This window comes from Camelus dromedarius, chromosome 7, assembly GCF_036321535.1.
Source record: "Camelus dromedarius isolate mCamDro1 chromosome 7, mCamDro1.pat, whole genome shotgun sequence".
NCBI lineage: Eukaryota > Metazoa > Chordata > Mammalia > Artiodactyla > Camelidae > Camelus > Camelus dromedarius.
This window is the reverse complement of record NC_087442.1, coordinates 19,230,790-19,248,626: the sequence shown is the minus strand read 5'-3', so window position 1 is coordinate 19,248,626 and position 17,837 is coordinate 19,230,790. Positions and strand designations below refer to the sequence as shown.

General features: G+C 40.5%; 1 protein-coding gene and 1 long non-coding RNA gene across 4 annotated transcripts in view; one reads left to right on the top strand and one right to left on the bottom strand.

Moving 5' to 3' along the window:
- LOC116154072 (uncharacterized) overlaps nt 1–13,954 on the bottom strand; it is a 110,503-nt gene extending 96,549 nt beyond the window's left edge. The window contains exon 1 of the long non-coding RNA XR_004137922.2: nt 13,831–13,954. This is a non-coding gene — a long non-coding RNA (uncharacterized LOC116154072). The remainder of the gene's footprint in view (nt 1–13,830) is intronic.
- MKLN1 (muskelin 1) overlaps nt 1–17,837 on the top strand; it is a 320,256-nt gene that overhangs the window by 128,780 nt on the left and 173,639 nt on the right. For 2 of the 3 annotated variants that reach the window (XM_010975669.3, XM_064487355.1), the window contains exon 3: nt 13,836–14,231. The exons of the other annotated variant lie outside the window; for it this stretch is intronic. In XM_010975669.3, the coding sequence (XP_010973971.1) occupies nt 14,134–14,231 (98 nt within the window). In that variant the 5' untranslated portion in view covers nt 13,836–14,133. The remainder of the gene's footprint in view (nt 1–13,835; nt 14,232–17,837) is intronic. 3 annotated transcript variants of the gene reach the window in all.

The following is a 17,837-nucleotide window of genomic DNA, read 5'->3' as shown; positions in this document are numbered from 1 at the left end:
GTTTCCCAGACAACTGTGGTAAACAGCTGGCACCAAAACCCAGGCTGCCTCATGCCAAGACAGTCTGATTATTTCTTTCACTGATAAAGGCTACTCTCAAACTTCCTTTATACAAGAAGGAGAGCAAAAGAGGGGTAGAATTCCCTTCTCTGGAACACAAACCATTCTGGGAGACCAGCAGGTCAGCCAGGGAAAATAAGAGGATGGGCTCTCTAGGCCCTTCCTTCTCTTAAAGACCTTGACCTTGACATTGACATTGTAAGCTTCCTCTTTCCACAGTAAAATCTAATTTTTTAACCTGTACCATGTGATGCAGTGGAATTTAAATCATGCCCTGGTGCATTAAAGTTTAGGCAACTGCAAAAAGACCCATCTTGCAAGAGAGCTAATATTTAAAACATAGACAAAACTCAGAAAACAAAAAGGAAAGTGTTGATAAATGCTTTAGTGTAAAACACTTAACTAAAACTTTTTAATGGCCAAAACAAATATGACAACATCAAGAAGAAAACACCATAAACTGAGCCAAAAGACAAATGGCACAGAAGAAAAAAAATTGTTACCAACAGAAAAAGGGTTTCTTTCTTTATTATATAAAGAGATCTTAAAGTTTTAGAAGGAAAAAATGAACAGGAAAATGGGCAAAGAATATTTCACAAAGAAAACAAGAATGGCAAAAACTACTTGGAAAAAATACAACTTCATTAGTGCTTAGAAAAGTGTAAATCATAAACATGTGATACCATTTTTACCCATCAGATTGACAAAAAGTTGAAAGTTTGATAAAACTCAGTTTTGACAAGGGTATAAATGAACTTACACTGTTGATGGAAGTGTGGATTGGAACAACTATTTGGGGGTTACAATTTGGAAACACCTAACCCAATTTTAAATGCACATATATCTTGACCTAGCAATTCCATTTATAGGAGTTAATCCTACAGATTGAGCCATACAAATTCCCAATGATGTATCTATAAAGATATTCATGGAAACATTGTTTAGAATAACAGTAAGTGGAAATGATTTAAATGTTCACCAATGGGGGCAATGGTTAAGTAAATTATGGCACATCCAATGATTAAAAGATCTTAGAAGATCTTTATGTGCTGACATGGAAATATGTCTGATATATTATTACACAAATAAAGCAAGGTACAGGTGTTTAGGGAAAACTTATTCTTCCTCCTGTATATCTCTCCTTTACTCTCACACCACCAGACTTACAACACTTCTGACACCAACCATGTGGGAGTTTTCTCCAAACCAAGCAATTCTCTATGACACCAGCTGGGTGTCTAACAATTTAATTCAATCTTGACACTACCTGGAGATAGTCAGATCCCAAACGTTAAGGGCTCAGTCTCACAAAATTTTGCCACCCCTACTTCAGATGCCAGTCTTAAGCAGTATGTCTCCAGGTTACCCATAACTTCTGTCTGACTTGGCTACAAATTGGAGGTTCCCATTGCCTCCTACCCTTTGGAGTGAATTATTTGCTAGAACAGCTCATAGAACTCAAGGAAACACTTATGTTGATCAGTACAATAAAGGGTAATGTAAAGGATACAGATGAACAGCCAGATGAAGAGATACACAGGGTAAGGTCTGGGAGGGTCTGAGTACAGGAGCCTATGGACTTGGGGTGCTTCACCCTCCTGTTAGGTGGATGTGTTCACCTGTCTGGAGGTTCTCCAAATCCCATAATATTGGGATTTTTGTAGAGGCTTCACCACATAGGCATGATCAATTATTAACTCCATTTCTAGTCCTTTCTTCCCTCTCTAGAGAATGGGGGGTAGGGCTGAAAATTCTAAGCTTCTGATCCTGGCTTGGTCCTTCTGGGGACCACCCCCCAGGAAATTCAAAGGGATTTTAGGAACTCTGTGCCAGGAAGCAGGTTTAAAGACCAAATATTAGAATAAAAGATGCTCCAAGTGCTCTTATTACTTAGGAATTTACGAGGGTTTTAGGGGCTCTGTGCCTGGAACTGGGGTACAGTTCAATGTGTATATTTTCTATTATCTCACACTAGGGTAAGATATATTGTATGGTCTGCTTTGTGGGAAAATGGTTTATATATTTTATATGCTTTTATGGAAAAAATACACAAGAAATAGTTATCGGTGCTTACCTTGGGGTAAGAGTGAAAAGGAGATTTTTTTTCTTTCCACTATAAGCTGTTTTGAAGTTTGAATTTATTTTTGTTATGGTGGTGTTTTACAATTTAAAAAAATACACAGATTGTGCCTTGAAACAACTTTTAAAATGTCAATCAGTGACCTTTCTGATACTTTTGTGGAAAATATTTAAATTACTGAAACAGGATGAGGTTGTGTGTGGGCAAATTAATTTTAGCTGGGGATGCAAATAGTCTTGCGCCACTGCAACCAGGTGTATGATTTTCAGAACCTAGTTAGGCTGGATCAGAGCAGTTATCAGCTTTCTTAAGCAGTCTCAGGTCAATCACCTTTCTTAAATTGCTCAGGTCAGGCCTTTATGGAGACTCCTATTGGAAACCACAGTAGATAGTATGAAAAAAAACAATGTGACAGGAAATTTTTTTTCTTATTCTCTTTCACTGTCTCCTGAGTTTCTTCAGGAATGTGGAAGTTAAGATATAAACTTGATTCAAAAGCACTGAGATATGGGCAAAATTTGCAAAGGCGTTAGCATGATTCCTGCTCTTTATAAATGCACCAAATTTGTGTCTGGCTGAGTCTCTTTAAAACACGGAAGGTACTAATCCGAGAGGACAGCCTCTATCAGGGGAACATTTTCTGTTCCCAGTGAAGTGGTACATTCAGTTCCTGGTGCAGGCTCACTTAACTCCTATTAGTCGTTTTGCAGCTGTATCTTGGGAAGAGAAAATCGCTAATACTTTTTGGTAATTTCACAAGTAAACTAAAAACTCTTTTCTCACAGTTCCCATTTGTTTACAAATTTCAAGTCAATAAAACATGTCTACCTTTGTGGATACTTCTAAATTCTTTCATTGTCTACTGATACACCTACCTGGTTCCCAGACTCTACTTGTGTACCTAGATTTGTTGTCATAACATAGCAGGTAGATGCTGGTCCACACACCCCAGTTTGCCATTGAACTGATGGTGCAATTTTTGTTTTGTGGTTTACGATTCTAAGGTTGTTCTGGGACACTGCTTAAAAACACAGGTCACTACCAAGTGAGATCCTGGATCCGATCAAGCTTGGTTTGTTATTTTCTAGGTTGTTCAGGACATTAGATGAATGCTTAAATTTGTTACTGAAGAGTTGCTATGAATACTGAAGATGCACATACGGGATTATTATTGTAGGTTGGTTTGTGACAGCTGGCCCTGATTTAGTTATTTCCTCAAGAAGACACTTTGAACAATTATTTAAATGCCTCCCCTCTGCAATTACAGTAATAATGATGATGATGATTTTGCAACTGAATATGCAATTCAAGGTGCATACACTCAACTACTGTTTTTAGCTTGCTTTTCTTTTTACATTGATGTCAGCTGTTGTTGTCAGGCTTACTGAAGAACAGAGAACCGTTTTTCCACTGAAGGTCACTAAACTATATGAAAAAAGTAATTAGGGGTCAATACAGGAAGTTATAAGAAAAATAATTGTTATAGTTAGTATTTAAGGAGTGCTATGAGCAAGTCTTTTTTTCTTCTTAGAAAAATATAACATTTCAGAACTTATCTGCTTGTAATATTAACAAGAAGATATCTTATGTAATAATGATAAATATCTGACAATGGTTTTGTTCTATAGTACAGTCAATTAAGGAGTCACCTGCAAGTGAGAAAGAGGATGAAATAGGGAGAGGTGTGTGTTGTGGGTAAGGGGAGACAATACAGAGTAAAAGAAATGAAGTCAGATGCAGAAGGAGTAGGAAGATGCTGAGAGTAAAGACAGATAAAGGAGTAAGAGGAATAAGACAGAGTAATAGGGCGAGAGAACAAGTAGAGACAGGTGGGTAGGAAGGGAGAGGAAGGGGAGGAGAAACATGAATAAAGAAGGAGGAGGCAACAGAGTAGTGTGGGGAATTACAAGAAAAGCATTTAGGTTTGTTTTTGAGATGAACATGGGATCTCTAGAATGGGGCATTTATGCCACCATCACCTGTTACCAACTCTCTTTGAAATACTGATTAACTACTGTTTACAACTCTAAGCACTCAAATCATTTTAATTTGGACCTGGCAGATAAGGTGGGAAAGTTGAAATGGAAACCTTACAAACTGGATGTCCAAGCTAGCTGTCATGGCAGTGTCTGGTTTCTTGAGGCTGACTTCGTAGGAGAAATTCCAAAGGAAGGAGGAGAGCTCAGCTGTCAGTTAATGGCAGCTTCCACTCTCCTAAGACTTCAGGGGGAAAAGTTCTTAACTTGGCTGCACACTATGCTCATCAGAGAATCCCGTTATAAAGGTGGTTATTATAGGGGGCTATGAGAGCAGTGATCCAAACATTCAATTGGGTAAAATTAGGTCAAAGGCCAGAGGCTCTCAAACTTTGTTCTACTATATTTAGCAACTGGCATTGCTAAAAATTGTAGAGGTGAGGGGAGGAGATCATTTCAAACTTATTTGGAAATACACATGAGGAAAACGAATCAAAACTATCAACATACTGAGAAAGGTCTCCTTAAAAATTTACATTTGAGAAATGATTTGAGCTGATTCCAACATTATGAGGGCAAACTTCAGTTGATGTCCTCAGATGGAGCTGAGATGGGGAACCAGGAGACATAGTTTGCTTCTTTTCCACTTTGTTGTACTATATATATAGCTCAGTTCAGTCCCTTGTCCTACTGGATATCCCTGCATTCCTGTACTTTCTGGCCTGCTCTCCAAGCTGGATTTGGTTCTTTTCTACTGCGGAGCCATCTAGAATTTGCTATCACCATGATCTCCCATTTCTGTCATTTCTCATTTCCCTCTCCAGTTCCATCTGTTTCAGTAACACTGAAACTTAACCTGCCCCTCACCTATATGCTTAGGGGGAAAAGGTAGAGGAGGAAGCTGTCCCAAATCAGCTCGATCTTTTCATGCCCCATAGTATATACTTATTTCCATTTATAGTGGCCTCTGGAGCCAAAGCTTCCTAACGTAGGAAGGGATTCTAATATGATAACTTTCTTGTGGAATAGGAGGAAAATATTGCCCTGACAGACCCACAGGAGCCAATACCTACAGACCTATGGGATTGTCTCCTGATGATTTTGGAGATAGCTTTAATTAGAAAGTATGATATTTGGCCTGTGGCCTAATGGAGATAATGCTACTGCTAACCACCACAATGACCACCATTGTTAACTTATACTTTATTTGATGCTTCTTTCTGAATGCTTTGTGTATTAACCTTTTAAATATCTGACTACTTGACTGTGAGCTCCTTAATAGCTAGGTGTATGTCAGCACCTGGTACATAGTAGGTGCCTAACAAGTGTTTACTGAATGAACGAATGAAAGTTTAAGCAGTCCAGCCAATGAAAGTGAGAGCAGGCTGGATGGAGCAGGGGGGAAATGAGAGGAGCCAGTTCCGTCTCCTCGTTCACCGAGACCAAGTTGAGCCCTGCCTGTGGTGATGGGACAAAAGCACTGAAAGGTCCTGACTTAAGAATCCCCCTAACTTCAAACATTTCTACCCAGAGGGCTAGGATGCTTTTTTTCTGAGCCACTCTCACTTTTCCCAAAAGGCCTTTTGGTTCCAAGAACACCAGGAATCAGTGTTAATTGCTTTTTGGAATATTATTTTGTCAGCTTCATTCAGATGTGGTAATTTGCAAAGCAACCCCCAGCAGTTGACAGTTCATCCATAGCTATGCAATGTTCAGACATTTCCTGGGATTCCTGCCCACTGCCTAGGCAGCTGGCAGTGTTCGCCACAATATGTGCTCACCTGGGATTAACTTGGAACCTAGTCGTGCTTTGTTGTGTCTGGGATTTAAAAAATTCTGAAAGGGTGAAGGCCCAAACCTACTTGATTCAGAAAATAAAAGTGTACCAACTTTTACTTTAAGAATTAGCAGGTGCTTAAAGATCATCTAGTCCACAATGGGTGGAAGAGGAAATTGCAGCTCTGACAGATTCAATGGCAAGGTCAACTGGCTGGTAGCTGGGAGGCAGGGTCCAAAATCTATATTCTTCATGTGGCACCAAACTGTGAGCTAGGGTCCCCTGGATTTATGCCGGTGTGGATATAAGTGTTTAAGTCACTATCTGTTTCTCTTTGAAGCTCTTTTCCCTGGCTAGGGACTTCCTGGTCCTCGTTTACACATGCTTCAAGGTCACAGCTCAGACCCAACTGTTTACCAAAAAAACTAGACACTTATGAGAGGAATCATTGCCAGTTCCTGCACTCTATGTGCCCCAGCTCCAACCAAGCTCAGCACACCAATGGTGGGATAAAGTGCTCTCTGGAACCAGGAATTTCTAAGTTTCGATGCCAACAGGGGAAAGGGTGAATTCTGTCTGATTTCTCTGGCAGGCTAAGGCTGCAGCTGCTGCTGCTGCCACCTCCTGGGAGAAGATAGACTGGAGCTTCATACCTGAGGCTAGTCTCAATGTTCACCTGTGACTTGGGCAAAGGCCCCACTGGGGCCAGGCTGAAGTTCCTTTGTCCTAGAAAAGAAAGGGAATATCCCCTTACTTAGGAAACAAAACATCAGTATTTGCTTTCATCTATTCCTTTTTGGTAGTGTTGCGCTGAAAGAAATGTTTTCAAATGACAATGACAAAGCTGAAATGAGTTAATATGGAAACCATGGGAAAGCAGAAGTTAAGACTTAGGAATACCCCCAGATTCTTTCTCTTGGTCTTCTGAATCCTAAATCCTGGGGTAACGTTAGGAGTACATACACCTGAGTATTGCATAATAGAGAGGAAACATATGAGTTTTAACTCCAAGAATCTGAGTTTACCTGCAGGGTTATTGTGAAGATTAATTGAGATAATACATGTAAGTTCCTGGTAAATTCAATGGGATTTTTATCTGGCCAAATTCACTCCTCTAATCCCCATGGTGATTTTCTTAATTTACTGATCAGAGATTGACTCATAGCTCCTATGCCTTTAATTCCTTCCAGTCTTCTGGTCTACAGATGATCCCTAAGCTAACTCATTTCATTTTTTAAAAATATAGCCATAAATTATTGCTATGGATTGAATGTTTGTGCCCCACCCCCAATTCGTATGTTGAAGCCCTAATTCCGAATGTGCTGTTATTTGGAAATAGGGCCTTTGAGAGGTAATTAAGTTTAGATGAGGTCATGAAGGTGGAGCCCCCTGATGGGATTAATGCCCTTATAAGGGGATGAAGAGACCAGAACCCTTCTTTCTTGGGCATGTGAGAATACGGCAAGAAGGCAGCCACTTGAAATCTAGGAATAGGGCTCTCACCAGACACCAAGTCTACTGGCGTCTCGATCTTGGACTTTCCAGCCTCCCAAGTATGAGAAATAAATGTCTGTTGTTTAAGCTGCCCAGTATATGATATTTTTGTTATAGCAGCCCAAGCTGACTAAGACAGAAATTGGTACACAAAAGTGGCAGTGCTGCTGTAATAGATACCTAAAAATATGGAAGCAGCTTTGGAACTGGGTAATGGGCAGAGACTGAAAGATTTCTGAGGTGCCTGCTAGAAAAAGTCAATATTGCTATGAAAGGACTCCTGGAGGCAATTCTCTCCTAGAGGTGAGCTCTCAGGAAGAGAAGGGGAGAGCTGGAGAGAATGCTTCCATCTTCTTAGAGAATATAAATAATCATGAACAGACTGTTGATAGAAATATGAATAGTAAAGGTCATCCTGGTTTCAGACAGAAAAGAGGAACATGTTATTGGAAACTGGAGGCAGGGTGATCCTTGTTATAAAGTACCACAGACTTGGCTGAATTATATTCATGTTGTAGTATTTTGCAGAAGGAAAAAAACTGCAAGTGATGAAACTGGATATCTAGCTGAGGAGATTCCTAAGGAAAACATTGAAGGAACAGCTTGGTTCCTCCTGACTGCTTATAGCAAAATGTAAGAAGACAGAAATGAGTTGATGATGGAACTGCTAAGCAAAAAGGAACCAGAACTTAAAGATTTAGAAAATTCCCAGCCTGTTCATATTACAAAAAATGAGAGCCTTCGAGCCATGACTACCACCTGATAGAGCCCTGGGTGAATGTGTCTCTGGCCTGGAAGAGCATCTGGGGCAGGACCACTCCTGGGGGGTCCAGCAGGCAGAGCGTCAAGCCAAAGGAATTGTTCTCTAGCCTTAAGATCTCATGGAGTTTGCTTTGCTAAGTTTTGGACTTGCTTAGGACTCATCACCCCTTCCTGCTTTCTTCTTTCTCTTTTAGAATGGGAATGTCTATCCTAGTCTGTTTGGTTTCATGGGTTCATAGCTGGAGAGGAATTCTGCCTCAGAATGAGTCTCACTCGTATCTGATTTAGATGAGACTCTCGACTTTAGAGTTGATGCTAAATAAATTAAGACTTTGGGGGCTATTGGGATGGAATGCATGTATTTTGTCTGTGAGGACATACATTTTGGGGGCTGGGGTGGAAGCAAGAAGTTGGTTGACCAGAAAGAGGGCTCTCACCAGATACCAAATCTACTGATGTCTTGATCTTGGACTTCCCAGCTGCCAGAATTGTGAGAAATGAATGTTTGCTGTTTAAGGACACCAAGTCTATGATATTTTTGTTATAGCAGCCTGAACTGACTAAGACAATTAGTGAGAAGAAATTCAGGAGGAACTAAGAGATTCAATTCAGGAAATATTTCTAGAGGATCTACTATGTACTAGTTATAGAGGTTTTAAAGAAGAGTAATGTAGGTGTAGATCTAAAATGTGCCCACTAATTACATTAGGAAAAAAAGTGACTAAGAATTAGGTACTTGGGTTCTGGATTCAGATCTGCAAACAGCCCTGTTGTGTAAATGACCTTACACATGACATCTAACATATTTGTGTATTAGTTTCTTCATCTGTTGCATAATAATATCATGAAGGGAAATTCTTCCTTTTACGGTAGAGCCTGACTGGACATAACACATTTGAGTACTGCATTGTGCGTCAACTCTCCTAACCAGCTGAAAGCTGTTAAAGAGACCATGACCTTTGAATGATCCTGGTAAGCTAAAGCAAGACCCTTATTGGACCTATCTGAAGATTTCTTTTTCCTGACCAATGAAATATGGAGCTTGTTTTAACCATCATGTACAAAGCTGTGGATTTATTCCAGCCTATTCAGAGTATTTGTTTTAATCTTTAATTAGTGTAGCAAACCATGACAACGCCTCCTAAAAATTAAAAACACCTTCTTTCCCCTCTCAGTCAATTGGTATGCCTGGAAATAAGTAAAACCAGCTGGATTTATTTTGCTTTTTAACTCTGGTGGTCTTTATTATTTGACATTATCTTATATTTGAATAGCACTGTACAGTTTACTAAGTCTCTTGCCACCTGAGCAGAGTGGGATGTACTCAAACAGGATGGGCTTTTGAACCAAAGAGATTCTGGCTCTGTCACTGACTAGCTATATTTCCTTGGATAAGTAATTGTAACAGTTAGGGTCTCAGCTGTAAACAGATGGCATTCTCCAATTGGACGATTTGAGAGGTTTAATAAAACGACTATTTATAAAGATGTGAGAACGTACTGGGAAACAACAGGAAGCAAGGGGAGGGGATGACTACTAGAACCCAGAACCAGAGAGAGCTATGTGGAGAGGCCACTTGGGAGGACCTGTGACCTTTGGTTGAAAGGGCCAGTCAGCCCACTGTGACCTTCAAGCAGGAAGTCAGGGGAAGGAATACCCCAACCTCACTCCCTTCCTTACCCTACCTCTGGAGGGGAACACCAAAGATAACAATTATTTAACCTTTCTGAGTCTTATTTTTCTCACCTGTTAAAAAGAGAGTAATAATATTTCCTAGAGTTTCTGTGAGAATTAAATGAGAACTTATAGCAGACGAGCTACACCCCCTTCCTTCACTTGATCTTTAAAACCTCCCTGTGAAGTAGACAAGTTAGATTTTATTAATGCCAATTTACAGTGGTGGAAAATGAGACTCTGAGAAGTTAAGTGACTTTCCCAAGGTCTCATAGCTAGAAAAGTAGTAGAACTGGACTGAAAACAAGATTTTCTATGTATACTTCAGATTTCTTTCCCTAGATTATTCTGTACCCCTCAGCCCCTTCTGCAGAAGGCTGCCACAGATGGTTTCTTCTTTCGAGAGCTGCTATAGCCAGAGCTATGGTAACTCTGTTATTTAGAGAAAAATTGACTGACCCAGGAATCAGTGCCTAAGCCCCCCCAAAAGCAAGCACTGGTTGGTTAAAAATGAAGAAGGTCAAATGCCCACGAGGTGGTTTGATGTAAGACTCTGACCAACATAGGAACCCACATTGGAGGCTTGGCAGCTGTGCTTGGATATCTAATAGGCATCCCCTATACAGTACACTGAAGTCAGAATTCTTGATTCCTTCTACCTCAAAGCTGTTCTAACCCCAAACCTTCCCCTCTCGATAAAAGCATCACTAAATACTCAGTGGTGCAAACACAAAACCCAGGAGTCATTCTCGATTCTTTCCTCTTCTTCCTGCCTTCCATCCCTCACCAGCATGTCTAATTGGCTTTACTTTCAAAATATATCCCAATTCAACCACTTCTCTTCATCTCCTCTGCCAGTGCAAGCCACCATCATTTCTTACCTGGCTACTATAACCTCCGGTCAAGTCTCCTCACTTCAATTCTTGCCTCTTCCCAACCCATTTTCTGCTCTGCAGAAATAGATCTTTACAAAATGTAAAATGGATCACGCTACTCCTTGGCTTGAATCCCCAGCAAGGGTCTCCCCTTCACATTTGTATGTCATGGCTCCTCACCATGACTGTTGGGGCCCTACTTGTTCTGATTCCAGTCTCCCCCTCTATCACTATGCTCCTGTCACATTCTTTATTCTTTAACACACCAACCCCCTTCCTGCCTCAGGCCCATTGCACTTGCTTATTATCTCTTCCTAGAATGTTCTTTATCCAGCCTTCACATAGCTGGCACTTACTCACTGTGCAGGTATTAGCTCAAATATTATCTTCTTAGAGACACTTTCCTTTACCATCCAATCTAAATATTACTCTGGTGGAGTCTCTTCTTAGCACCTAAAATTCACAGACTAAAATTATGTAGTTGACTTATTTATTATATTTATTATATGTTGCCTTGCCAGAATGTAATCTCCATGAAAGCAGGGCCCTTATCTGGCTTGTCTGTTTATCCCTGTCTCCCTAGCATCTAGAACAGGGCCTGGCATATCACAGCCCCTCAATAATTTTTTTTTACAGGAAAAGATAGTGAATGGTGACAAACCAAATATAATTAGTTACTCTTTCTGGGAAGTATTTGCTATGAGAAGCATTTTGAAATGTCATCAGAGAGTAAAAGATGATTTCTTTTAGGAGATGACAAAATAACTGGGTTACTAGAGCTAGTGATCCCTGAATAATGATGATACTTTGTGCAGTTCCCTCTGAGGCCATCAGTATGTCCTAATCTTTGAAGTATGGGGGAAAATGAGGAACTAAATGACCGCTGACAGTTTCCAGGTCTTCCCCATGTATGTTACAATAAACCCCATCACCTAAGGCAATGCCCCAAAAGGAGAGAAGGTAAAATTGTATCCTTAGGAGATCTGATCTGCTAGCAGACTCTTGCAGACTGTGAAATTTCTTTAGTCTTCTATTTTATCTTAACATTTACACAAATTTTGGGCTCAGTATCGTATCTATTTGTATTTATGTTAACATGTGAATGCTTTAAATTATTTTCCCATTTGTAAACTCTGTGCTGCAGGAAAGCCATGCTATCCTGCATCTTTACATTTTCCATGGCAGTCATACCTCAGGGATACATTTTTGCAGTCTGAGAAGTTCTGGCATTCTTTTCCTTTGCAACTCAAGTATTCTTTTAGCACAATTCACTCATCCTTCAATAAACATTTATTGAACATCTACTACATGCTGGGCGCTCTAACAGGACTAAGGATATAACTGTGAACAAGACATGTATGACTCCTATCTTCATGGGACTTATAGTTTAGAAAAAGAGAATGAGAAATAAAGAGGAAATTAAAATATATTGGCGATGCTTACTAAGATAAGGAAGAAAACTCAGGATGACAAGGGAAATGTAGAAAATGGCACATAATCCCAAAATAGGTGGTGAGGACTGATTTTCCAGAATGAAATAATCTGGAAAAAAAAAATGAGTAGAAATTAGCCAGGTGAAGAATGGGGGGATAGTATTCCTGGCTTGGCTTAGACTAAGCCTTGGAGACCAGAGAGAGAGCACAGAATTTATAGGAGCCAATTCAGTGTATTAGTTTAGCGTGGCTGGAATAAAGTGCAAAGGCGAAAGAAGAGAGAGAAGTTTGGAGAGGTAATCAAGGCCAGATATGAAAGGCCTATGCTAAAGACATTCAATGTTACTCAAAGGTTTTAGAAAGTCACTGAAAGTCACAGTCATCTTAGGAAGAACTTTTAAAAAAGATGACTCGGAGACCACAACTCTATGTTTGGAAAAGAACAAGGACTCAACATATTTTAGGGTAAAGGGTGTAATTAGCAAATTCAGAGCCCCAAACTAATTGAACTGAGTCATCATTTTAATCTTCTCCCCTTAAAAGTAACTCTTACCTCCAAAGATGACCACTAATCATCTTTGGGACTAAGTAACCTTCTCTAGTCTCTCCCACTGTCTCTGGACTCCCAACTCGAGTCACTGGGATTATAGCATTCCCTCAAGAAACAAATAATTTTCCAACATGCTGCAACACACAAAGCACATGTGATTTTACAGGTTTAAATACTGTGGACTTCCTATTCGGCATTCTTGATCTGATATGCTAGTGGAGGCCACAACTAAGTTTACCCTTTGGAAACAGGAAGTCAGGAGAGGATGTGAGGAAGTTTGGGCTGGTTAATGATTATAACAGGAAAAGAATACAATTATAGTACTGTGGTGTTTCCATTCACTTGGTCATTCACTGAGAAACTCTTTGCTTGAGTTTTTCTATCCCTCAAGGGGAGATGAAGATACCGTGCAGGCTTTCAGGGGTAGAACCTATTAGACAATGAGTGATGTGTACTTTGGTAGTACAGTGGCTAAGCCGAGGAATAAATGCACAACCCTGACCAACAGGTATGTGATGGGAACATTATCTAAAACAGCTAGATGTTTAGAGCAAGTGTTCCTTTTTTGATAAGAAGCTGATATGATGCCTATATGGCATTCAGAGCACATGGGCTGTTACTCCCTCAGTGGCCATTTTCTTCAAACCCTCTGTCTCTCACTCTTTCAGAACTTTTGGGCTAAATATGTCAGTTAAAAGTGGGCAGATTTACCAGTTGGAAAAATGATGACACCCAACTTCTCATCTCCTTAAGGATTTTTCTGGTCTGTGGGAAAATGTCATCACTGAGCAAATCAGTTGCACAAGATGGTATGAGAGGGCTCATAACAGATGCTTACAACGAAGGGCATCACAGACTGAAAACTGAATAGGGTGAGAGGACACATGAGCATTTCCTTTTCTGTCGCCATGTGGCTCTAGAACAAGGGACAAGACATTTAAAACCAGGACAACTCCAGAGGGAAAGGTCATTAGCTATTCTACTCCAATTCCCTTGAGTGCTGTTTCCTTAAAGAATTTAGAAACTGGAGAGAGCAGTGGTTTCCAAAGTCGCAACGGCGTCCCTTCTCCAAATTCGTCTTCTCATTTTCCCTTCCTGGCCCATAACTACAGTTTGTTTCTTTTCATAATATTTTTGGCTTTTCCTTACCTCAGCTTGTAAGAAAAGTTATTTCGGCCACTCTTCTCCAAGCGCCTCAGGAGAACCCCTCAGGTGCTCACACTTCAGCCTGAGATGCGGCCGGTCAGTCATTCAGGAGAGTTCAGCGTCGAAGACCCCCAAGGGAGAATCGCCGACGCGCACGCGTCTCACCGCTGCAAGCAGAGGTAGCGATGCGAGACGAGGAGAGCGGACGGCCCAAGCAGGGCCGCGGGCCCTTTAAGAACAAGCCACGCCCCTCCCCTCCTCCCGGAGCGGCCGGCGGTCGGTGGCGGCCGCTACGGTGCTGACAAGATGGCGGCTGGCGGGGCTGTTGCTGTGGCGCCCGAGTGCCGGCTTTTGCCCTACGCGCTACACAAGTGGAGCTCCTTCTCCTCTACCTACCTTCCCGAGTAAGTGCCGGGCCCTGGGATCGTGCTGCCCTACTCTTCGGTGTAAACACGGCTGGGCCAGGGGGGCGGTGGAGGGCAGCCGAGCCGAGAGGCCCAAGCGGGGCCTGGTGAGGGGGACGCGCGGCCTCCGGAGTCTCCTTCCAGCCTCTGAGCGAGTTGCCCGCCCCCGCCTCAGGGAGGGGTTAGGGTCCGGAGAGAGAGGTCTTGGGGGGAAGGGGCGAGGTGTGTGGCGGGGCCGCGGCACGTAGGACAACCGGAGCCGGGAGATGCTGCGGCCGGGATTTGGAGGTTGAGGAGGGCTTGGGAGCGGGCGGCTCAGGGAGGTGGGGCAGGAGCCCGAGCTTTCGGGGTCCGGACGGCAGGCAAACTGGCGAAGCTGTCTAAGGGCGTCTGAGGTGGCTGGAGACGGGGGACAGTTTAGTCGATTGCTGCCGGGACAAAGTGTGAAGCTTAGAAGAAGAGTGAATGTTCCTGAGGGAAGGGGGGCGTTGGACGGGTCATTAAAAGTGATGAGCTCCAGAGGACTGGTGAGTCACAGAAGGCTGGAAAGTTGTGGAGTCTGAATCCTTGCAATTAGGGAGACGTTCTAGGATTTACAGGGGGTAATCTTTTTCCGGCTGAAAAAGATAGGGAGTGGGCAGGAGGGACATTACAGAAGAATTCAATTATATCATGGCTCAGAACATGGATTTATATAGACGCAGACCAGTTTCCCGACCCAGCAACTCCAATATAAACAGAGAAGTCTGTCTTGAATGAACTTGACTTGCAACACAGGCTTGGTCCGGATTCCCATTTAGGTGTTAAAAAAGAGTTCCATTTCCTTACTACCGTATGTTTTTCTGTGGCAAATTGTTTCTGAAAGGTTGACAGTACTTTCATTCAGTATTTACCTATCTTTTATCTTATCTTTGAGAGAAGGAGCAGATCGAACCCCAGTGTTACATACAGATAGACGAAAGGGCTTAGTAAAGTTTTAAGATCTGTGCAGACCCTGAAGAAAAGTTCTGGTTGTCCTCCTGGATCATCATCTTATAAATCCAGGAATGAATTTATAAACAAAACAAGTTACAAATAATATATTTTATGTTAACAACAAATAAAGTGGCTAGATACATGAAGCATACTCAAAAGTTTTCCACCTGTGTTTCAGAAATTCTTCACATTTTCTCAAATTTTATTCTCTAGTCAAATCAAATTCTCTAGTCAAATCAGTCAAAAATCTAAAAGTGGAGCTGTGACTAGAAGAATCTAATTCTCTTGATTGCCAGCCCATTATCCTATTCTCCAGGTCAAGGGTTGACAGTCAGGCCTTCAGTAGGATCTGGTTCAGTGAGGGTGCCAAGTGACCTGTGGTCTGGTCAGGCCAGTGTGGCCTATTGTTGGCTGCTGTATGGCTGTGTCCCTGTTTGATGCTGGAATCCTACTTTTAATGTGAGAATGAGCCAGGTAAACATTCTAGCCTTCAGCTGGAGTTGAAATGTGGCCCTAGGTACTTGACTTCTGATTTTCTGATTGTTGAATCTGAAGATAATCAGTGCTTTTCTGTACACAAGTTAGGATCACAGATAGTTGGGAATTGGAATGGCATTGTTTGGTCTAATAACTGTGGAGACATTTTCCAGGCCTTAAGTTAGACTACTTCCAGGATTTCACTTCTTAAATTTATATTGTAGGGATAAGACTTGGATCTGAGTTATGATAAAAAAAAAAAAAAAGTAAGAAAAGCAGAAAATGACTAGTGGGATGGCAACTTAACTTTGACTTATGTCTCCCGAACCCAGATTTGAAGAGCACTAGTTTTGGAGTTAGAAGGCAGCCATTTGAAATAGAAGAAATCTATTATTACAATTTTCTCAAATACATTTGTAAACTAGTATTTAATGTGTATGTAACTTTCAGACACTTTCATTAACAATATACTTAATCAATATGTTAATTTATGCGATATAGTTTTTATTTTAAAGCACTAAGCTATTATAATAGAAGAGTAATCTGAACTTTTTCTTTTGAAGGAGTATAGCTGAGTGTTACAGAGCTTGAGTCTGAGAGTTTTGTGTCTGCTGGATTGATGTGTGCCATGCCTGAACTTCCTTTAGCAAGTAAGGATGGCACTGAACTTCTGTTAGCAAGTAAAGATGTTATAACTTTGTGTGATAGGAAGTGTAAGGAAGGGAATTGAGTTTCCTTACCTTTGCCCTAAAATCCTAACAGCAGTTGCTGTATCTTTACTGGCAATGACAATCATGTTAAAGTACTTCTTAAGCAGGTCTAATATTAAGTAAAGTCATTTGTTGAAATTGTCTACGGAGTAGCAAATATTTATTGATTACAAGGTCCCTAGTGCTTTTTCTATCCCTCCCTTTCTTTCCCTTTCCCTAAACTGAGATTAGACACTGGCCTGACTTGGAAACCTTACTGACCACTGAAAGTTCTGATATTTTCAGTCTGGTAATCTTAGAACTTTAGGAAAATAAAGATAGCCAAGTTAGAGGAAAAGTATCATGAAAGTGGATGAAGGACTAGAGATTGAATTTGTAGAGCTGGCTTCTAGGATTGGATCTTTGTGACTTTTAGCAAGTATGATTCTTGTCTGAGCATCATCAGTTTCCTTATATGTAGAAATACTTATCTTGATCAAATACTGGAAGGTTTAATATGTTTAAATTTCTCTCTTTTTTTTTGCAGATAGAAAAATAACTTATTTGCATTAACTTTTAGGGAATATAGTAGGTTTTTAATAAATGATTTTTGGGGACTGATGCAGGAACTTTTGTGATGTTCTACATATAGCTAAGATACATTTCAGCTGTTTGTGGTGATCTGACTGCTTTATTTCAGTCATTCAGGAGTCATCTTCGGAAATATGAGTTTTTTAGATTTTAATTTTAGAAATGTAGCTATTAGCACCAAAGAATGTATTTTTTGTGTATTGAAAATGTATATTTTCTTTGTATTTACTCCGGGGTTTCTGGCTCCTCTCATATCTGTAGCATGACTCTTTCATCAGTTCTGAAAAAATTTTGGTATTCTTCAAATATTGTTTCTACCCTCTTCTTTTTCTAATTCTCTTTCCAACTCTGGTTAAATCTGTATTATGTCTTTTGTCTTGTCCCATATGTCCTTTATGCTTTTTTGTGTCTTTTTTAAATAATTTTTTTCTCTCAGTTTCTCTCAATTCTTGATAGGTTTTACTTCCCTGTGTTCCAGTATATGAATTCTCTATTCAGCTATGTTCAGTCAACTTTTAATCTCATCTATTTTATTCTTGATGGCAGCTAATGTATAGTGCTAGGCTTTTCATTTGATTCTCTCTTTCTAAAAATAAATTCTAATTCTCTGGTGAAAAATCTCCATATTGTTATCCATTTTCTAGAACATATCAGTCAAATTGCTTGAAAGTCTGTGTCTGTAAGTTCCAATATCTGGATCATCTGTAGGTCTGTATCACACATTTTATCTTGGTGTGTCTGGTAATTATTATTATTATTACCATTATTTGGAGGAGTAACTTTTGATTAAACACCATACATTATAATCAGAATTTAAGTACAATTACAAATTACAGTTAGTTGCCTAATGATATATAGCATTTCTTTAGAGAGG